Here is a 21,405-nt window from a genome sequence, read left to right as displayed (position 1 = left end):
AGACACCTTTCTCCTACGGTCGGGATGTTTTCTGGGAGCGTCTGCATCTGAAATGGACGTTTCACGTGGAGAATGCACGTAAAGCTTTCAGGGTAAAAACAAAAAAAAGTCTGTTAAAAAAATCAGAGGGGCTGGCCCGATGGCATAGTGGTTAAGTTCATGCACTCCGCTTCGGTAGCCCAGGGTTCGCAGGTTTGAATCCCAGGCACGGACCGATGCATCACTCATCAAGCCATGCTGTGGCGGCATCCCACATACAAAAAAATGGAGGAAGATGGGCACAGATGTTAGCTCAGCGCCAGTCTTCCTCACACACGCAAAAAAATCAGAATTGTTATGGGCGTGAATGTATAATATGTTATATGATGTGGACATAAAGCCCTTGTGAAGCGAGGTGCTGAATGAAAGAGTGGCTGGGTGTGTGTATATCCGTGTACCCATACAGTGACGGGGATGTGGTCTGACTGCAAGTAAAACAGATCGGAAAGCCTCCTCTTCCGAGGGGCTTCAGTGGCCGCATCAGCGTTGGTTTTGAGGCCCGCATCACACGTCTCCACTCTGAGTGTTGCTTGGCCCCGTCAGTGGTCACAGACGCGCCTGGAAACCTGAGCTCGGGTCGGGAGGTGGAGAGGAGGTTCTCTCAGTCGTGCCGCAGGAGAGGTGATCTGCAGCACCCAGCTGTCCAGCTGCTCGGGCTCAGGATGAGGCTCCATCTGGCTAGGTCTATGCTGCTCAGGGCGTGTTAGGAGGAGGGAGTCAGTAAGTAGGAGAGGAGCGTGTCCTGGAGGGAGGAGCCCACGACTTAAAAAGGGAGGACTGTGAGGTTCCTCAGCACTGTGGTACCAGGAAAATCTTTTTTCCACTTGTTTTTTTTCCCTCAGGCTAAGTGTGTGTGTGTGTGTGTGTGTGTGTGTGCGCGCGCGCGCACATTCCCACAGAGTGATTCTTCAGAAGTGGTGTGCAACAGAAATCGTTCCAGCAAACCCAGGATGACCCGTCTTCCTGACCGTCCCTTTCATCCCCTGCCTGTGGCTTCCTCAGAGGTGCCCTTCCCAAGTGAGGGCTGCACACAAGGCCCGGGTGTCCGTAGGGTTGGCCTTTTAGGAGCGAGCCAGAGTGCGCCCCACAGGGGAGAGCCCTGGGTCGGGCACCTGGCCACCTCAGGTGAGTCCCTTCCAGCTTCTGGGCCTCCGTGTCCCCATCGGTTAGGTGACCCAGCCTTGCATCCTAACATCTTATCTAGACCATGTACCCAAAAAAGCCTGACTCCCCGAAACAGACGTGCCGATGAAAAAGCGATCAAAGACCTGCCTGGGGCCCAAAGACGAGGATGCCCGGCGGGACGAGAAGCCTGCCTTCACACAGACGTGCTGAAGGGCTGCTCTCCTTGCACTAATCGGCGCCTGAATCGTTGTCCCCAGTTTCCTGCCCCAGCTCTTCCCCCTCCTGGGCAGGCGGCACCAGCCAGGTCCTCGTTGTCGTGGGCTCCTTGTCATGGGGACAGCCACCCTCGGCCTTGTAGTACAGTGGCTTGCTCTCCCTTTGAGCAGCAGACGACTCAGCAGCGGCGCAAGGTTTAGGCTCCTTGCAGAAGGGGAGGCGTCACCAAGAGTCCCTTTGTGACTTTTATTCCTGTTCCTCGGCCACCACTCCCAGCTCCTTGGTCTTGGTCAGGGCTTGAAAACTGGCAGCCTGTGGACCGTGCTTGATTCCCACACCTGTTTTCTTTGGCCTGTGCAGTGGGTTTTTTGCTTGCTTTATTTGAATTAGTTGCCGCCATTTAAAAGTTGGGAGACTTGACAAAACCCCTGATTTCTAGCATCACTTAAAATCAGAAGATCTGGTGCCCCTGGGCTGCAGTATGAGCTCCTGCCCGTGCGAGGTGCTGTAGCACGTGAGTTCTTGTTTAATTGTCACGCCATCCCAAGACGTAGGTGTTCCCACTTTGCAGGTGAGCACACTGAGGCTAGGAAAGAATAAGTCACTAGCTCAAGGCCCCCCAGTGAGCAGAGCCGGGATTGGAAGGCGGGTGGTCTGCTCGGGATCCATGCCCGGCCCACTGGGCTGTGGCTCTCCCCCCAGTTCCTGAGCTTAAAACCCACGCGAACTCTAGCTTGGTCCTTGTGCAGAACCCTCGCATCCCTGGTGTCTCTCATAAAGACACCAGTCTCTCAGATCAGGGCCCCACTCTTAAGGCCTCATTTAACTGTAATTACCTCTTTAGAGGTTCGTCTCCAAATATAGTCACATTGGGCGTTGGGGCTTCATGTGAATTTGGGGGGGACAGTCCATAGCACCACCTTAACATCCTAGAACAGGGCAGATCTTGGCATGCGACACCTTGGTGACTCCCCATGCTTACTGGATAAAACCCAGATTCTGCCTAGCATCCGAGAGCCCTGAGCCCACCGTCCAGCCTCCTGCCACCCCCACATCCTCTGTCCCTCAGCACACAGGGCAGTTTCCCGTCAGCCCCTGCGGTTTCTCCCATTCCGGTGTCTGGGCCAGGCCCTTCTCTCTGAAATCCCAGTCACCCCTCATGGGGAGGCCTTTCCTGGCCTGGAGGGGGGAGGAGGGCTCCGGCTGCTTGCTGGGCTCTGGGCACAGCCACCCTTCCTCTGTCCCTCCCGTAGCGTCTCAGCTGTTTGCACGGATAGGCACTCCATCCTGTCATCCGAGCAGATGGGAGGGGGTGACCGCTGGTGAGGTCAAGGCCGTCATGCCGTCCCACATAGAACTAAAGCTGACGTCGACGGTGACCCTGTAGCCTCATAGCCACCCATCTGCTCACAGCTGTGACGGTGGCACACGGACACCTGAGATCTCCCCCAACGGAGTCACGTCAGGGAGAACAGCCTGGATGCCCAGCCATCTGCTCATAGACTCTCTTGTTCTTCCCTTCAGTCTAGCTTGGTGGTCTTCAACTTCAGTGTGACAAGCATTGCATATCAGGGTATATACAACAAAACTTGTCCTAATTTTAGTTTGCACTCGCGAACGTGCTATCTCGAGGCTGATCCTGAGTCAGAGGGCAGCCCGCAGTGTCCTGATGACCCTTCCAGGTTAGGGTCTGGACCAGGCGTAGACCAGCCCGTGACACTGCCCACCTGCGGCTTGGGCCTCAAAGCTGGTGCCCTGGGATGGAGCTTGTCCTAGACCAGTGGTTCTCAACCGGACAGTGTCTGGGGACATCTGTGGTCGTCACACTGGGGGTGCTCCTGGCATCAGATGGGTGGGGGCCAGGGATGCTGCTCAACACCCTATGGTGCCCAGGACGGCCCCACAGAGAGTGACCCAGCCCCGACATCAGCAGTGCCTGGGTCAAGAAACCCTGCCCTATAGCGAAGAGGCTGCGTGACCTCCTGGCGTGGAACAAGGTCAACGGCCGGCTGCTTCCGCTGGTCCCCTGAGGTGGCCCACCAGGTGGAGACAGTGCTTTTGGCCTGAGTGGGGTCACCATGGGAGCGGGCGAAGAAAGCCCTGAAGGTTGTGTCTGCTTCCTTGGGGCCCTCGGCTGAAGGACGAGACTCACCCTTCTGCCCCGGGAGACACTTGCCTCTGTGTCCTCAGTTGGCACCGCTTCGTGGGCCGTGGCTTCAGAACTGGGAGAGGAGAGCCTGCTGGAGTGGGAGGCCACAGCATGGAAGGAAGAAGGGAACCCCCCAGGGCTGCTCAGCGCCACTGTGCAGAAGCAGTGCCGACGGCTTTGTAGGCAGCAGAGGCGGCAGGTCCCAGTCCACAGAGCTCCAGGTCTGTGCTCGCATGTGCACTAGAGTGCCTGTCCTTGCAGCCCGGGCAGAGCAGACCCCCTTGCTGGGCCTTCCTCCTGCCTTCAAAGACACACCTTCTGTTGTTCTCCCAGTGTCTGTCCCTTCCGTTTTCCTTGCAGTTTGGGTTGGGTCCACGCCTCTCCCGTGTGACTCAGGAGAGGGTGGCGCCAGCTCCAGGGTGCATCCTGGTGGGTCTAAGGCAGCCAGCCTGGCCCCATCCCCCTCGACTGTGCCGCTTTGGGCCGGGGGTGGAGTGGGACCCAGGCTGGATGAGAAACCCCAAGTGGAGGCTGGCACGGGAAGGCACACATAGGGCGTACATAGAACGTACCTTACAGCATCGCTTTATCAACAGAAAATTGGAAATAATGTGTGGTGGTTGAAAGATGGGCCCACGAGTTCTTTGATACTCCTCCCTTCAAAAGGTGGGGCCTAGTCCTCTGCCCGCCAGTGTGAGTTCCATATAGTGATTCGCTTCTGACTAACGGAATGTGGCAGGAGTTATGTGATGTCTGAGGCTGGGTCATTACCAGGACAGCTTCCACCCCGTGCTTCTTCTCTCTGTCTCTCTGTCTCTCTTGCCGTGTTGTAAGAACACGCAGGCAGCACTGGCAGAGGCCCACGCAGGGGGAAACTGAGGCCTCCCTCCAGCAATCAGCTCCAACTTGCCAACCGTGTGAAGGAACGTCCCGGAAGCAGATCCCTGCCCCCCAGTCAAGCCTTCGGATGATGCCGCCCCCGCTGACTTCTTGTTGGCAACCTCCTAGAGACCCTGAGCCACAGCCCAGCCAAGCTGCCCCCCAATTCCTGACCCATAGAAACCGTGAAGGTGATGAATATTTATTATTGTTTGGAGCCGCATCATTGGGGGTAATTTTAAACTCAGCAATAGAGGACTAATACCTAATATAAATGTCTCCCAGTAGGAAAATCAGCGAATGAATTATGATGTATTCAAATGAGTAAGTGGCCTTTAAGTGTGGGAGGCCCAGGGTGGAAGTACAGGTGCAGCCTGCACACCACGTGTCTGAATATCTTAGCGTTACCAGCCCAGCTGGAAGAGTTAGGTACAGTCTGTTCTGTCCCGCCTCCCTCGATAAATACACGTTTCTAATGGAAAGAAGCAGGGGCGATGGTAGGGTTTTATGGTTCTCAAAGCATCAAAGATGACTGAACGTTATTATTGTGCGTATCTGGGCGTTCTCCTGGTGATATCTGGAGTTCTTCAATGAAAAAAACACATTCTGTAAGATTTATCATAGGTGCCTTCGTTTCAGCACGAATAATGTTTGTGTGATCAAGATTTTCACGTCTGAGTTTTGTGACCGTAATGCCGTGAAGTGGCTGTCGTGGGCTGACTTTGGTCCCCTGCAATTCCCGTGTTGGAGTCCTGGCCCCCAGTGCCTCAGAATGGGGCTGTATCTGGAGATGGGGTCTTCAAAGAGGGGGTTAAGTCAAAAGGAGGTCGTACGGGTGGGCCGTGTGTAGATCGGAGCCCCAGGAGCCGCTCCCACCTTCCTTTCTCACGGGTGTGCCCACGGCGCCCCCGTGAGCCCGTGCTTCCGCATCCGTGCATGTTTGCTGAGCGCCTGCTCCGTGCCAGACGCCACTGTGGTGCCAGGAGGAGCTGGGCACCCGCTGCAGCTCGGCACGCCTGGGGCTGCGTGCTGGTGGAGGAGACGCGGGGCTGACGGGGAAGAGCGTCAGGCGGTGCTAGGGAGAAATCAAGCAGGGTGAGGGGACAGGGTGACGGGTTAGGGGTGCTGCTGCTCTCCTGGACGGGCTCAGGGAGGGCTTCTCGGAGGAGGTGGCATTTGCAGTGACCTGCAGGAGGCGAGGAAGCAAGCGAGCATGTGCGGGAGGGACAGACAGGTGCAGGAGGGGATGGGGTGGGAGGGCGACAGGGTCAGGTTCATGCTTTGAGAGGACCCTTCCGGCTGCCAGAAGGACGAAGAGAGGCCAGTGAGGAGATGGGCGTAGTACCCGCAGGGGTGATGCGGCCGAGGCTTCTCCACCCCCAGCTCCTGGGAGGAACTTTCCGTGCCTCCTTCCCTCTGCTTGGCGGGTCCCTCAGCGCTCTCTCCCCACTGGGCAGCAAGCCACCTAGGGGGCAGGAACACGTGTGTGAAGGTTCCGGATGGACGAGAGCTGCCGCTTCTAGTTCCTCTGTACTCAGGTCAGTCTGCCCCAAACGCACACGCTGTAATCTCTGATGGGCTGTAATCTTGGGTGATACCCTGCCTGACACACGGGCTTGTAAATTCCAGGACGATTTCCAGGGGCTGATACGTAGCAGAGGGCAGGGCGCTGGGGTCAGAAAGATCTGGATCTTAATGCAGCAGTTGACGTACATCACCGGTCCTCAGAGCTTCCTTGTGCAGACGGTGCGGGCGGATGGGCCGACAGCGCTGGCGCCTTCTCCACGAATGAGGCAGTGGAGACAGAGGCCTCGGCGCTGTCTTCCCACAGGGCAAGCCGTCAGTGAACGCTGCTTCTCCTTAGTCATGAGGCTTTAGCTTGGTGTTAACGGACCTTCCTCGTTTTAATCATCGCTTGGATCCGCTTGTTCTTTGGTTAAAAAATACCGTTCAAGTCCAGCTTTCTTTGGCTTTCATCTAGAGGGGCGACATTGAAATCTCGATGTCGTCCCCGTAGATGAGCCGAGAGCTCGTCTCGGTTCCGGTGCTGGCTGCCACTCACCGCGCCTCAGTTTCCTCTTTTCTGTAGCGCGGGGACAGGGATGGTCCTGCCTCACGGGGTTGTTGAGATGGCGTTCCTTCGTGGAAAGCGCTCAAGCTGCGCCCATAGAAGGGTCTCAGCCGTGTGAGGAGTTGCAGAAAAAACTTGGTGAACGTAGCGCCGCCGCAGCTGCTGCCCGGGTCTGGGGCACTGCTGCGCTCGACTCCGGTCCTCGACAAGCTCCACCTCATGCAGCCCTGCGTCCCTCTGTCTGTCTGTGTTTGCAGCGCCCCGCCTCCCGCGGCCTCTCCGCTCCCTGCTGCCGGAGCCAGCGTCGCCGCGCAGCCTGCTCCTGGAATGGGCGCCGCCGTGACCCCGACGTTTCCCGAGGCCGCCCAGCCGCCCAGGCCCGTCACCCCGGCGGAGTGTGGTGGGTACCAGCCCGACTCCGGCCAGGACTTCAGCTACGGCGGCCAGGAGCCCGCCCCGGCGCCCTCCTCCCAGGTATCAGCCGGCGTCTCTGGCCAGCACCTGTCCTGCCTTGAGAACACGGCTAGTTGAGTGGAAGAGAGCGGCGGGTGGCCCTGGCCCGCAGACGGTCGGGGACATGCCCTCACTCTCCTTGTGCTCCCATCCCCGCCCGGGAGGAGGTCGGGGGCCGTGCCTGCCCTTGTTGGGCCCTTCACTGCTGACCTGCCACCTTCCCGACCCCAGAGCCCCGGCCACAGACCTGGCTGCCGCGTTTCCACTAAGGCGTCCCAGGCTGGACGTGGCCCACCCCCCTGGGCCTCTGCCCCCCACAGCTGGTCCCCGGTGGGGTCAGTAAATGGCACCATGGGCCGCCGGTCAGCCAGACTTGCGCTGTTTGCCGCCCCCTCCTCCCTCGGTCGCTCCCCCGAGGCCTCGGGACCTCTCCCTCCACCCCCTCCCCGCTCCTGCCGCGCTCCCAGGGGGCGCATCTGCTGCTGTGCTTTCGTCCTCGCCTCCGGGTAAGCCCCGACCCCCTCTGCACCACGATCCCGCTCCGCTGGCTCGGAGCCCAGGCCCTTCCCGAGCCCCTGGCCCCCTCTCCTGGCTGGCAACGCTGCGCTCACAGTCTGCTGCTCTTACCACCCTCCGGGGCTCCTGCAAGCCCACCAGCTGAACCCGCCGGGAACCCTGTTCCCTGCTCTCACACACGTGCCTCCTTGTCACTGCTCCTCCAAGGAACTGTCCCTGAGCCGCCTTCGTCCTGTTGGACAGTCCTTGGGGCACTTTTGCTCTGGGACATTAACATTGGGTCCATGAGAGTGGGCCGTGTCCATCTCCCGGGTCACTGCGTCCCCAGCTCCGGGCACAGGGCCTGGTACAGAGGGGCCCGGGAGCCGCGGGGACGGTTCGCCTTACCCTTCCTCCTGCTGTGTCTCCTGGGGGCCTCTCACAGGACAGCTCTGGACCGTCAGCAGCCGCCGGTAGCCTTGAGAACGAACGGCCTCAGCTCCCTGCGGCAGCCCCGCTGGGTCAGCCAGGTGGGTCTCCTCGAGGTCAGCGCGCGAGCAGGGGGACGCTGGTGTTCAAGTCACCGTGTAGACACCCCAGATTTGTAGGAGACGGGAGTGATGTGAGCGTCAGGGCTGTCCTCCCGATTGTGCCCTGAAGTCTCACCTGGGAGGTGGGCCTGTGAACGAGGGACGGGGAGAGACAGAGACGGAGAGAGAACTAAAGATGGGGCTAGACGTCTTCTCCGAGGGAGCTTTCCCGGCTTGGAAGGAGGGAGTTCTGCTGAGGACTTGGACTTCAGAGACGGAAGAGCCGGGGGCTCTGGCCTCCAGCTGTGGCTTAGATGCCCGGGGGCCACGGCTGGCTGATCTGGGCCGTGTTGGCTCCTGGCCACTGGGGGGCCGGCTGCGGGTCACGGGGAGTGTGGCTCTTGCTCTCTGGGACGATGGTGAAGGGGTAGCTCCACACAGAGGCTGCGCTGGCTCTCCAGGGAGCTCACGGCGGTGGGTGCAGCCCAGCACAGACCTCGCCACAGGTGCCTACCGCTCCGGTGAGGCCTCCAGCCAGGGCTCCATCCTCCGGGTGCACCCTGCCTTCCCAAGCCCGGCCTCCGCCCCGACACGGGTGAGAGGGCATGTTCTCGAGTACACGTGGGCGCAGGCTCTTACCCTATTTACAGTCCAGAGCGTCGTCCTGGAAACCGACCCGTCTCCCTCTGTCTCTTCTCTCTGCTTCTCAGGGCCAAGCTACCCAGGCTGTGATGCGGCGGAACCCTCAGCAGCCAGTCCTCACGATCCTCCACCGCTGCCCCAGCAGATGCAGCCCTCCCCACTCCCAAAGCCCGAGGACTCGTCCCCGGAGGCCGGCTCAGGCAGCAGTCCGGGGGCCAGTCCTGGCGACGGCTTCGCCAAGAAGTCCCCGGCTCCTGCCAAGCCGCTGAGAGCCAGGGCCCGGCCCCGGCAGACCCGGCTGCACTACTGCAACGTCTGCAAGATCAGCTGCCCTGGGCCCCAGGTCAGCCGCCCGTCCCCCGGGGCCCACTGGGGGTCAGAGCGCCAGGGTCAGGGTCGTGCCTGCCCCGAGAGGCCTGTTCCTAAACCTGCAGCATCTAGTGCGCGTCAGATCGCCTACACTTGCCCTGCTGGCGGTCTCGGGCAGGACACGTGTGGCGCAGCGCTGACCGCTGGCCGCGGAAGCGTGGTCCGGCACCCCGAGACGAGGGGGCTCCTCTTGATCTGGGGGGACGCAGGCAGTGCCCCCTCTTCACAGCGAGGGGCCGGGCAGACGCCGCTGTTTAAGCAGGGCCAGGGGGATGAAATCAACCCGTGTGAGAGTGCGTGTTGGTGTCTGAGGGATCTCCGCCGCGCAGGCAGACAGCCCGCTCACTCCGGCTCCGTCCTCACTAAACACCACCTGCTAATTTTGTTTTGTGTTTGATGCTCTGAAAGAAAGCCGGGACCAAGGAGGCGCGCCCAGACTCCAGCCTCAGGCGGTAGAGCTGTGAGGAGCCCCCAGAGCGGCTCAGCCAGCCCCCACTTACCCAGCCGAGGGACGCCCTCCCAGGCCGGGGCACGCCCTGCCTCCTGTGCCCTGTCCGAGCTCTCCAGTAGAACCTGTGACTGTCCTTCCTGTGAGATAACGCTCCTCAGCCAGAGCTTGGTTTTCCCTGTTCCTGTCTTTGTTTGATTTTTATTTTGCATCCTGGGGCCTCTTGGTTCCTCTCTCGGCTCAAACACAAGTCTGCTCGTGATTCTAGATCCCTCACGGCATCGAGTGAGCATGTGGTATGCCTCCCGCATCGCGTGTGGGGGTGGATGGGGCGTGGGCTCGCGGCCCGGCCCCGCACTTGTCGTCACCCTGAGCAGGCGTCTTGGCCTCTCTCAGCCTCAGTCTCCCCGGGGGACAGGTACGGTGACAGGGTTTGTCTGTCGGCATAGCATCTGGCACGTGTGCTGTGTGCCACAGAAACCTCGGCTGGTGTTTCTTCTGGCCTCATGCTAACACTCACAGCATCTTTTAGTGGGGATTTTGGTGGAGATGGTGGTAGGGCCACAGGCAGCTGTAAGAAGTGATGCGGAGGGATCCCGTGTCCCCTTCCCCCGCGACCCCACTCAGACGTCACGACCAGGATGTTGGCGTTGGCTCCACCCGTCTCATTCAGACGGCCCGCTTTTACGCGTGCTCCTACATGCGTGTGCGTGTGTGTGGTTCTGTGCGAGCCTGTCACCTGGGCAGCCTCGCGTATCCGCTGCCACCAAGATGCTCAGCGACCCAGAACCACAGGGTCCCTCGTGTGGCCCCCTTCTGCCCCCACTGCCACCCCCACCGCTGTTTCAGACACCATTAAGGTGGGAACAGCCACACCCGGACTCCACCTGCTGTCTGGAATGGACTTGTATGGACATGGCCTCCCCGCGGCCAGGGTGGCAGCACATCTGCGTTTCCTCTGACGTCCGTGTGCGCAGTCTCTCTGGGTCAAGTACGGCATAGCTGACGCTGTAGTCCTCCCGACCCCGAGGGGCGCCGGGGGGGGCCGCCTCGGGCTTCAGCAGGAGCCACAGGCCGCGTGGGAGCCCTTGGAGCCGCAGGAGCACCAGGCAGGCTTCTTCCTAATGCCCGCCCTTCCTGGTTTTTTCTCATTACACATTTAATACCCGTTTGTGGTGGGGGAGTCTGTTGGCCTGTTGGTGTCTGTCCTTCCAGGCTTTTCTCTGTCCCATAGGCTTTTACCTAATACATGTGTGTGCGTGCGCGCAGGCAGTCGTATAGGACCCACAAGATTCCTCCCTTCCAGAGAGAACCCCCGCACTCCTGTCCCTGCCTCCTCTCCGCCCCCAGAACATGCTGATGGTACCAGTGTCTTTCGTATTTTGCCGAGATATTTCTGTCCCATGGAGCGTTGATTCCTGGCATGGCAGAGTGCATTGGTTTAGCGGGCCTGCTTCACGTGTGTGCTGCAGCTTGCTTTGTCTTAAGGATTCCAGGAGATGGTTCTGGGATGCCGAGTCAGAGCACGCTCATTTGCCAGACGCAGCCAGATGTTCTGGGCACCGCGGTGCGGCCCGCGTGGGCCTGTGCCTCACGTAGCCTCTCCTGTGTGGAGCCCCCAGTTTATTAGCGGTGTTCTGAGGAAGTTCCCCCCGTCATTCCTGGGCAGGCGTCCTTGCTTGATTTCTGAGGTCAGATTCTGAAAAGCCAGAATCTTCTTTCCCAGCAGCCCCAGAAACTAAATATATGGTCTTTGGAGGACGCTTCCTTGAGAAACTCACTGATTTCTAGAAAAACAAACAAAAAGAAACTTCGTGTCTTTCAGCCTGAGCTTCTGAGTGTGTTGACTGGGCTTAATTAATAAAGTGGCACGTGAACCTCTTGGAGGCCAGTGAATGGAGGGCAGGGATGTCAGGCTGGTGTGTCCCCTCGGGTCCATGTGCACCCCGATGGTGACCTGAGGGGACGGTGCAGTGCCCAGTGGGCACACACACCCCTCAGGCTGCTCTTGCTCTGCCGGCAGACCTACCGTGAGCACTTGGAAGGGCAGAAGCACAGGAAGAAAGAGGCGGCTCAGAACCTGGGCGTCTGGTCCCGCGGCAGCCTGCGCGGGGTGCAGGCCCAGCTGCACTGCGACCTGTGTGCTGTGTCCTGCACTGGTCCGGAGGCCTACGCCGCCCACATCCAGGGCGCCAAGCACCGCAAGGTAGGAGCCCGCTGGGCCCATCCGCCGCCTTCCACGCTGGGGACCGGGGTGGCATCTGGTGACATCGGAGGGGTCGGCCGCCCACGAGAGGGGGCTTTCCCTGCAGGGCCCGTGTCCTGCTTCCTTGGAAGCCAGACACCTTCTCCCCGTTATCAAGGTCCCACTTGCCCCCTGGATAGGAGCATAGAGCCGTGCAGGGGACTTGTACCCAGACCCCAGGGGAAACGGGGGGTGACGAGAGAGTATGTTGATATGAACAAGAGTTTGGACATTGGTGAGATCGAATGGTATATTCCATTTGGGCTCCTGCTTTTTCAAAATAAATAAATCAAGCTAAATAAATACATTTGAAATAGTAAGTTTTAATATTTTAACATCAATGTTTTAATTGATGGTAACTTGTTTCATATCAGTGTTTTTAATATCTGTTACTGTTTTAATATCATCATTTTCCCGTGGCCTTAAAAATGCCTGTATTGTGTCATCTTAGGGGGAAAATTAGTGGGATCCCCCACCTGAGGGAAGGTAGGGAGACCCCTGCCTCTCTCCCCGGGGCTGCTCTTTCTAAGGTCCAGAGGGTGATTTTGGAAAGCAGCAAACCTCCCCCAATGGCACTCACCTGCAGGGAGATGCTCGCCTTATGAGGCGGGCAGTTGGAGACAGGAGGGGGAATCCCTGCATTGTGTGGGGTAGTTACGAGTAGGAGGGTCAGGACGGCCCCTGTCCTGTGCTCCCAGCAGTCTGCCCTCTCCTCACACAGAATCTCCCTCAGCTGCCTCAGCCGGCCTGCCTTGCTCCCTCCTGCCCCCGGGCCTTTGCTCACACCCTCCAGCTCCATGCCGACCCTCCTCCAGCCCCCACTGCAGGGCTGGGCTCCCCTGAGGTCAGCCTCTGAGGGCCTGTCTTCTTCTGCTCATCAAGGGCCTCGTTCCCTGGCCCAGCTGGGCAGGCTCTCGAATGCCTGAGCGAACCACAAACACCACAAAGGAAGGAGCAGACCAGTTGTGAAGAAGGGGGCTCACTGGCTTGGTGGTAGCAGGTGCAGGCAGGAGAGCTGGGGCCCAGGTGGGGTGGGCTGTGGTGTCACGGCTTCCAGGCCAGGACTTGTTCTGGGGTCGGGGAGGCCCTGCAGCCTGCTCTGCGGCAGGGGGCAGGTCTGAGCCATGAGTGTCAGAGACTTGAGCCTGAAAACGTGTCAGATGGTTGTCAGTGCAGACCCTGGGGGCAGTGGAGCAGACTTTTCCAAGTGGAACTTTTGCAATACATGCCTTTACCTGGGGGTGGGGGAGGGGGTTGGAGTGTGACTGAATCCTAGGCGGGTCTGTGTCCGTGGATGTGTCCATGCCTTCCTACGGAATGTGGATACGCGTCCCTGCACATGTATACATACGTACAGAATGTGGACTCGCGCCCACATACAGAGTGTGGATGCGTCTGGGTGCGTACACGCGTATGTACAGAACGTGGACGTGCGTCCGTGAGCACATGCACACGTCTCAGCGGGTGTTCCCTGTCCGCGTGTCCATTCATCACGCTGTGTCGCTGTCTGGGCGGGCCCTGGGCTGGTGTTCGGGGCATGGAGAAGAGCTCTGCCTTCAGCCCAGGCCATGGAGTCTGGAGGAAGGGTGGCTGTCGGCCAGCGCAGGGTGTGGAGGTGTCGTAGGCCCTGCGTGTGCACCACTTGTGCGGGCCTGGAAGCAGGGGCGGCTCGGGAAGGACCTTCCGCAGGGAGGGGTGCTGCAGAGCATGTTTAGCTGGGAGCCGGGGAAGGGGGGTGCCCCCAGGGGTGGGACGGGCCCACCGCCCTCACTTCCCTGGGTTGCCAGCCCCCCATGCCCACGAGGGCTCCTCCTGCCTCTCGAGGAAGGTTGGTCAGGCTTGAAGGTGGCCCTGACGTGGAGCCGGGTCTGTTCCAGGTCTTCAAGCTGCACACCAAATTGGGGAAGCCCATCCCCCACATAGAACCAGTGCCGGAGACCTGCAGCTCGGCCCCCGCCACCTGCACCAGCGAGCAGGCCCCCGCCACCACGGAGAGCCCCCCCGCCAGCCCCAGCAGCCGGCCAGAGCTGCCCGAGAAGCCAGCGGCCTCGAAGACCACTCAAGCAGGTGCGTGTGTCTCAGCTTCACAGCCCATCTGCCCGGCCGCACGCTGACTTAGCAGGCTTGGCTTTCAGAGAAGCGATTGTCCAGTTACCTTGTGTGCGTGTGCAGCCATCGCGTCTTCCTGGGAGAGACTGGGCTGTGAGGGGGGTGGGTGTGGTGAGGCGGAGAGCTGGTCCAGATTTCCCATTCCTGCCGGGCGGGCAGGATGCGCTCGGCCGCCTGTGGTGCACAGCCTTCTGGACCTTTCACACGAGGCCGTTTCTAGGGCGTGTTGGCAGAACCGACAGTGTGGCAGGCCCCATTTTTCTCGTGCAGCTTGGGACTGTGCTGGGCTGCTGGCCGCTCTCGGGACGCCCAGCCCTATGCCTGCAGCATTGCCTGGGCTTCCATGTGCTGGGGAGCAGCCTCTTCACACCCCCGTGGTGACCGTGAACACACTGGGCTCTGACGAGTTCTGCGGATCCCGGGAAATTGAGGCAGGCCCCTTGCAGCCCCTGCTCTGGCCCTGCCTGCCCTCGGGTGTGGGCTGAGCAAGCAAAGGCCGTGTGGCGGGTGCCAGGCTCTCACCCCATGGTAGCTGCACGGTGTGTCTGAGTACCTCCTCACCTCTCTAAAGTACACGTTGTCCTCAGTCCCAATTAGCAGATGGAAAAACCGAGGTGAGGCCAGGCCACCCCCTAAGCCGTGGGGGCAGGATTCGAACCCAGGTCTGTGCGGCTGTCTCTGCCCATCACCAGCCTGCTTTGTGTGGGGAAAGAGGAGAGGCTTATTTATTTTCATCCTTAGCAGCTCGGTTTTTGAACAGTCTTTCAGTACTGAATATCGGATCATAAAGCAGCTTTGATAACAAGGAGTGTCGCCCTCCCGGGCTCAGTGAACTTGCCCAATTGGGCTCCCTTGGCCCACCTGCCATCTCAGTTCGATTAAGCAAGGGCTGCAGCATCTGTGCAGTTGGGGGTCCCTCAGCGGGGTGCCTGAACCAGGGCTGTCTCTGGGCACATTCACATTGGTGCTGAACTCTGTGTGGGACTCAGTCTCCCAGCTGTGACCAAGCTGGCGTGGAAGGGGCCTTGCCGGACTGTGGATCCCATGGACGGACGTCACGGAGGGGTGAAGGGGGCAGCAGGAGGCAGGGTTTGCATCTCTCTCTCCCTTCACGCTGGCGGATGGGAAGCCGGCCGTGGGTTCTGGCCGGAGCAGGTTAGAAGTAACTCAGTTCTTTCTTGCAGGACCTCCTGAGCCGCAGGCAGCAGGCAGCAGACCCCTGGAAGGGAAATCAGCACACCCCAAATCAGTGGGGCCGAAAGAGCCGCCCACCCGAGGAGGCTCTGCGGAAGCTTCTGGAAGCTGCTGTGATGCACAGCCGGTGGGCCTAGGCTTCGTGGAAGAGGTAACTGCTGGGTGACCATCACACCCTTGGGCCGTCCATGTGTGTGCCCTGCTCTGCCTCTGAGCTCTGCTGGAGGAGGGCCTTACGAGGGTTCAGGCTTCGAGAACCCCGTAGTTCTCCATCTGACATTTACACAGCCGTCCCCAGGCAGGCCTCAGGGAGGTCTGAGGAAAACATCAGGATGTCTGATGTTTTCAGAACATCATGTGGAATGTGCTGGAAGGTCTAGGTGCTGGGTTTCAGATCTTAGAAGGAAGGCCTGAGACAGGCAGAGGCGTTTCCTGCTGGGAGCCCCTTGTCCTGTGGGGAGGAAGGTGGAAAGAGGAATTGGGCCTAAGAAAGCTAGGCGACCGCTCACCCCATAGGCACCTGATTCTTGGGGCACGAGGAGCCCGTGTGCCCAGACGCGGCCACCGCCCAGAGCCCAAGCGGTGGCCCGCAAGGCTTGTCTTCACCAGCCTTTTAGAACTCCAATTCTGAGGGCTTCCAAAGACGTGTGTGGCCAAAAGGAAGTAGGGGCGTTAGCATTCCTGCTGTTTTCATTTTCACGTTCTTGTGCAACCAGTTCGGCATCTTCTGTTCTGTCACGTGCAAAATAACCACAGCAGATAGGAGGCCTGTCCCTGGACGTCTGTGTGTGATAGTTAGGGAGAGAAGGCACAGAACAGCCGCAGGAAACAGACAAGGGTGCACGGTGGGCGGAGATCACGGCAGGGCAAGGTGTCGCCGCAGGTGGCTGCACCGGGGGAGGAGGGGACAGGGTGGTAGCAGAGGTGAGCTGGGCCTGGGCGGGTGTGTGGGCCGGCTCCTCCGAAGGCCGCCCTGTAGGAGAAAAGCGCTCGGCAGATGGGAAGCCAGCACCCGGCTGGGAGGCCCGGCTGTCGCTCCTCTGGGGGGTGGGAGGAGGTGCCCCTGCCGGGGATCAGCTGAGCTCCGTGTCTCAGGTGTACAACGAGGAGGGCAAGGTGGTCCGCTTCTACTGCAGGCTGTGCGAGTGCCGCTTCAACGACGCCCACGCCAGGGACCTCCACGTGCGGGGGCGCCGACACCGGCTACAGTTCCAGGTGCGCCTGCCCGGGGACTCCGCCCGCCCGTCTTGGTGGCCTGGGGTTGACTGCAGGTGGGGGGGTTTCCATGCTGTCTCCCGCCTGTCCACGTCTCAAAGTGCACCTTTGCCCCCGTGCGTCTGAGCCCCAACCGTAGCCCCAGGCCGGGTGGGCCTCTCCGGCTGCGTCCAGACCTGCCTTTCCCGCTGCCCTCGGACCAGAGGAGAGATCCAGAGTGCTATCGGCCCGTCGCATTTGTCTCTGCTGGTGAATGCTGAGCTTAAGTCCGTACCAGCACACGGTCAAAGCGTTGACGTGCCCATGGGACAGGCCTCATAGTGTGCCCTCACTCCCCAGACGCGTGGCGTCACTTCTGTCCTGTTTGACACAAGGCCCAGGACCTGGGTGCTGAGCAGTGGTTGGGGGAGGGGGCGTCCAGCCATCCCGGCTGAGCCATCCCCTGGGAGCCATCCTTGGAGGAGCCGGGGCCTCCCACTCGAGGGCCTGATGGCGGGGCTCCCCAGAGCGCTGTCAGCGGCCGTTACAGGCCTCCCTCTCACGGGTGGTGCTGGGTTTCACAGTAACGGTGTTTGCCGAATCATTTTGATTGGGAATGAGCATTTTCCGGTGGGTTTTCGGTGAATGCTCCTTGGTCACCGGTGTTACTCGCCAGCAGTGTCGCAGCACCTTCCTCCTTCCGTCCTTCATCAGACTCAGAGACGGGGGTTCGGCTTCCGTGCAGGCAGACCTCACGTCTGCTAACTCTGCATGTTGCTGTAGCCTTGTTCCCTTTCCCGCCTTGGCTTCGGGGACCAGGAGTGTGACGACTTTGGGGGCTTGAAACCCAACTGTTGCCTAATCCAGCGGAAGGATGGCGGTAGGGGGCTCTCCCAGGTCCCCGAGACGCCGCCGGCATTCTCGTCTCAGTGGGGGTCTCCGACCTTACGGCCCTTCCCCGTCTTTCCAGAAAAAGGTGAACCCTGACTTTCCGTTGGCGATCCAGCCCAGCAGCAGGACCCTGCGTCTGCTGGAGGAGCGCGCGCGGAGGCAGAGGCTGCTGGCCCGGAGGCAGCTGGAGGGGCTGCGGCGCTGGCACGCGGAGATGAGGTGCGCGGGGCCTTCCCCCTTCCCGCCCTTCCCTCCCACCTCTGCCCCTGGGCGCTTGAGGACCAAGCCTCCGCTGTCCGCTCTGTTTGGGGGCGTCTGTGGTCACTTTCAAGCCTGAGGACCCAGATGCTTCTGACCCCGGGTAGGCAGGACACCGCGCTCGCGGGAGACTTGGAGGGTCTTAGAGCAGGCGGGCCCCTGCGCACAGGGTGCTCTGAGTTAGTGCACGACACCTAATGCCAGGTGGTGCCGCCATGGTGCTCTCGGGCCCAACTCACAGGGACGCTGTGTCCCATGACCCCTGACCCCTCGTGTCCCCCTGACTCCTGGTGTCCCCTGCCCACCCGCACATTTGTCATCCTCCTTCACCCTCTAGAGCAATTCCAGAGTGTTTTCTGACACGGTATTCGATTCACGGAAGATCGTGGCAGCGTCTGAGCTGGGGAACGAGGCCCAGGACAGACCTGGGGCTGCGGCCGCTCGGGTCTGTGTCCCGCTGGCCCTCCGAGCCTGCCTCCCTGGCATACTGGGGGCATTCGTGCAGGACCCTCGTCTGGGCTCTCAAGGGGTCCCGTTGGGCTGCTGCGTCTCTCAGTCGTCCCGAGCCCCAGCCTTGCTCAGCCGAAGGACCGGGCGAAGGAGCCCTGTGTCCCGGCTTCCGCACGTTGCTGGCCGCAGGAGTCGTGGGCAGCTCCAAGGTGACGAGCCCGGGGTCCTGCTGCTGCTTACAGCTCATTGTCCGTCTCCGTCCCCACAGGCGCCAAGACCTGTGCAGGAGGCAGCTAGAGGAGGAGCTGGAGGCCCAGGACGAGCACCCAGGACACTCGCCGCCCGACCAGCACCTTCCTCCCCGCAGGAGCAGGCCGGGCGCGCCCGCCGACACGCCTCTGGTGGGTGGTGGTCTGGGCTTCAGGCTGAAACACCTCCTGTGGCAGGGCCCCGCGGGTGGGGCACGTTCTCACTCCCTCAGTAGAGGGACCTGGATCTTCGGGGAACGAGGAGCAGGACTTTGTTCTGAGGCGCCCAAGGGGTGCTCAGGGGGTGGGAGCTGGGAGGGCCTGAGGGTCCACGGCCCAGCCCCAGTCGCTGGTCACCGACAGAAGCCCAGCCTCAGCCCCACCGCTGGCCACCGCGGTCCTTTCAGCTTCCTGAGGCCCAACTGTCACATCCCTCGGGAGCCCTCAGGTGTCTCTCCGTCTGCAGAGGCTGGTCTCGGGGTGGGACAGGAACCTTAGATTTGTGCCTTCAGGGAAGAGGGTCGCTGAGTTGGCTGAAAAGCCTCTAGCTCAGAAACATAAGCCTATCGCCAGAGGTGAGCCGCTGGCCCCCACCTAGCCCCCACCTCCCCGAAGCCATCGGGGCGGCCCCAGGGTCCTCACTGGTTCACCCCCCATGGGTCCCTGTCATTGCTCGGCCTGGCTCTCTGGCTGCTGCCTGCCTGTCGCCCCCAAAGCCAGCCTGACTCGGGTGCCCATGGCCTCCTGCTGCATGTGCCTCGCCTCTGCGGGGCTGACACTCGTCCTGTCCCCTCCCTGCCGGGTCCCCAGGACCTCTCAGCCTATGCAAGACATGTGCACCTCTCCTCGCAGCCCACACGACGGCCGGAGTCCAGCGACGACCGGCATGTCCTGTGCAAACACGCTGCCATCTACCCCACGGAGGAGGAGCTCCTGGCCGTCCAGAAGGCCGTCTCCCACACGGAGCGCGCCCTCAAGCTGGTGTCCGACACGCTGGCCGAGGAGAATTCCGGAAGCCCGGAGCAGGAGGGCAGGGAGCACAGGTAATAGAGCTCACCCTCCCTTCCCAAGGCCGGGGTGGCTTCGAGAACGTGGGGAGTCCGCTCACTCCCGACGGAGGTCCGTGTTCTGGACAGGAAGTGGTGGCCAGAAGGGCAGAGGCAGCCCCACCCATGAGCGGCTTTGCGCCCTCTACGGTCGCCAGGGCTTTCAAGCTTGGGCAGAAAGTTCCACAGGTCTCTGAGCCTCAGCCCCAGTGCTCAAAGGGAGTTTTAGTCCCAATTGGTGAGAGCTGTGTTCCAACCCCGGGGTTTACTTTTCCCAGCGAGGGCGCATCTAGAAATAAAAACGAAGGATGAACCTCCTGTCTCCCCATCTGAGGAGTGGACAGAAGTGTGCTTCTGCCCGGCCTCCGCCTCTCGGAGCGATTCAGTCAGCAGAGATGCCGCTAAGGCCCGCGTGACTCGTCCTTCCGGGAGCTCTGGCTCCTGGGGGCGGACAGTCCCCAGCCTCATCGTGAGTCCTTACGTGGCTGCAGTAACCCCCGAGCGAGGCCGCCTCTCCAGGGCCTTTCTCTCCCGGTTGCTTCTTCCTCCTTTCTTTGTTCTAGCCTTTTTCTGTTGTGGTAAAGTACTGAGAACCCTTGTAACCATTTTTGTGTGCACCACATAGTGGCACTAAGTATGTTCACAAGGTTGTGCAGCCGTCACCACTATTTCCAGAACTTTCTCATCATCTGAAACAAAAACCTGTCCCTGTTAAATTCCCCACCCCCCGCCCCAGCCCCTGGCACCCCTCGTCCTACTGCCTGTCTCTATGGCTCGGCCTGTTCTGGACGTTTCGTGTGAGTGGAATTATGCAGTGTTCGTCCCTTTGAGTCTGGCTCACGCCACCGAGTGGCTCCTTTTTCCCGTAGTGTTTGCTCCCTGGAAAAGCGCGTGTGAGGGGCCGGCGGGTGGCGCAGCAGTTCAGTGCTTGAGCTCTGCTTCAGCTCGTGGGGTTCGCAGGTTGGGATCCTGGGCGCGCACCGACGCACTGCTTGTTGAGCCATGCTGTGGCGGCGTCCCATATGAAGTAGAGGAAGATGGGCACGGATGTTAGCCCAGGGCCAGTCTTCGTCAGCAAAAAGAGGAGGATTGGCATCGATGTTAGCTCAGGGCTGATCTTGCTACCAAAGAAAAAAAAACAGCATGTGAGTTCCAGTGTCGTGATCGAATGGACGCGCCCCTCAGCTTGAACTCGAGGGCCTCCGCCAGTATGTGAGAGAGCGAACCTTCCTCACCGCCTGGTGGAGAAAGCCAGGGCGCAGAGACATTCCTTCCAGCTCCCCCACTGCCCGCGTGGAGCCAGCACACAGGGTGGCCGCGTCCCAGGAGGGGGGTTGCTGACGGTGGCACCACCCCAGCTCAGGGGGCTCGGTTTGCTCCTGAGTAAGGAGGAGGTGGTCTGGCCTCTGGCCCGGGTCCCCGAGGTGTGACGGCAGAAACCGTGATTTTGCTTCTACCCGGAGCCGGCCGGCACCGAGGACAGAAAGGGTGTCCTGTTGTTGAACCCCCGCGAAGCGTGGCTTCTGACCGGAAGCTTGCCCTTCGCCCCTTGCTCTGCTGTCTTCCTCCAGTGTCCTCCCTGTGCCCGCCTTCTGCTTTTGCTTTGATTGGTTTTGTAACTTTTTATTTTGGAAGCATCGTGGGCTCGTGACAAACGTAGCACAGAGAGGACCTGCAGCCCTTCCCCAGCTTGCCCCGTGCAGACACGGGGGCAGCCGCGCCAGCGTCAAGGCGGGGCGGGCGTGGCTCCTCCAGCCTTCCTCGGCCCCCCAGGGTCAGCATGTGCTCTGCTTCTCAGAGGGCAGGAGGTACGGTTCCGTGGCCTCCCACCACCTGTGCAGATGTGCAGAACCCTGCCAGTCAGGACCCAGAACCTTCCATCAATACAAAGGAGCAGCCCAGTGTTCCCCCTCACAGCCCCACGCTGCCCCTCCCCTAAACCCAGCCTCTGCTGTGTGCTTTAGAACAAAACCCACTTCATTTCTTTTTTTTTTTTTTGTGAGGAAGATCAGCCCTGAGCTAATCTCCACGCTAATCCTTCTCTTTTTGCTGAGGAAGACAGGCTCTGAGCTAACATCTGTTGCCAATCCTCCTCCTTTTTTTCCCCAAAGCCCAGTAGATAGTTGTACGTCATAGTTGCACATCCTTCTAGTTGCTGTATGTGGGACGCGGCCTCAGCATGGCCGGAGAAGCGGTGCGTTGGTGCGCGCCCGGGATCCAAACCTGGGCCGCCAGCAGCGGAGTGCGCGCACTCAACTGCTAAGCCACAGGGCCGGCCCCCCACTTCATTTCTTTTAAGCTGTCGCGTGACATTTGTGTACGTTATGGGTTATGTCTTTACCTTACTTTTCAAA

General features: G+C 60.5%; 1 protein-coding gene across 4 annotated transcripts in view; it reads left to right on the top strand.

Annotated features, from left to right (window-relative positions):
• ZFR2 (zinc finger RNA binding protein 2) overlaps positions 1 to 21,405 on the top strand; it is a 39,232-nt gene that overhangs the window by 8,403 nt on the left and 9,424 nt on the right. Inside the window, exons 2-12 of one of the 4 annotated variants that reach the window (XM_058537541.1) lie at positions 6,737 to 6,953; positions 7,873 to 7,957; positions 8,668 to 8,942; positions 11,440 to 11,622; positions 13,539 to 13,728; positions 14,955 to 15,115; positions 16,060 to 16,179; positions 17,129 to 17,268; positions 17,645 to 17,752; positions 18,026 to 18,158; positions 18,858 to 19,048. In XM_058537541.1, the coding sequence (XP_058393524.1) occupies positions 6,737 to 6,953; positions 7,873 to 7,957; positions 8,668 to 8,942; positions 11,440 to 11,622; positions 13,539 to 13,728; positions 14,955 to 15,115; positions 16,060 to 16,179; positions 17,129 to 17,268; positions 17,645 to 17,752; positions 18,026 to 18,158; positions 18,858 to 19,048 (1,803 nt within the window). Of the gene's footprint in view, positions 1 to 6,736; positions 6,954 to 7,872; positions 7,958 to 8,667; positions 8,943 to 11,439; positions 11,623 to 13,538; positions 13,729 to 14,954; positions 15,116 to 16,059; positions 16,180 to 17,128; positions 17,269 to 17,644; positions 17,753 to 18,025; positions 18,159 to 18,815; positions 19,049 to 21,405 lie in introns of all 4 variants that reach the window. The other 3 variants (XM_058537540.1, XM_058537543.1, XM_058537542.1) reach the window with 3 other exon arrangements.

Source organism: Diceros bicornis, unplaced genomic scaffold (assembly GCF_020826845.1).
Source record: "Diceros bicornis minor isolate mBicDic1 unplaced genomic scaffold, mDicBic1.mat.cur scaffold_67_ctg1, whole genome shotgun sequence".
NCBI lineage: Eukaryota > Metazoa > Chordata > Mammalia > Perissodactyla > Rhinocerotidae > Diceros > Diceros bicornis.
This window is presented reverse-complemented; position numbering and strand designations above follow the sequence as displayed.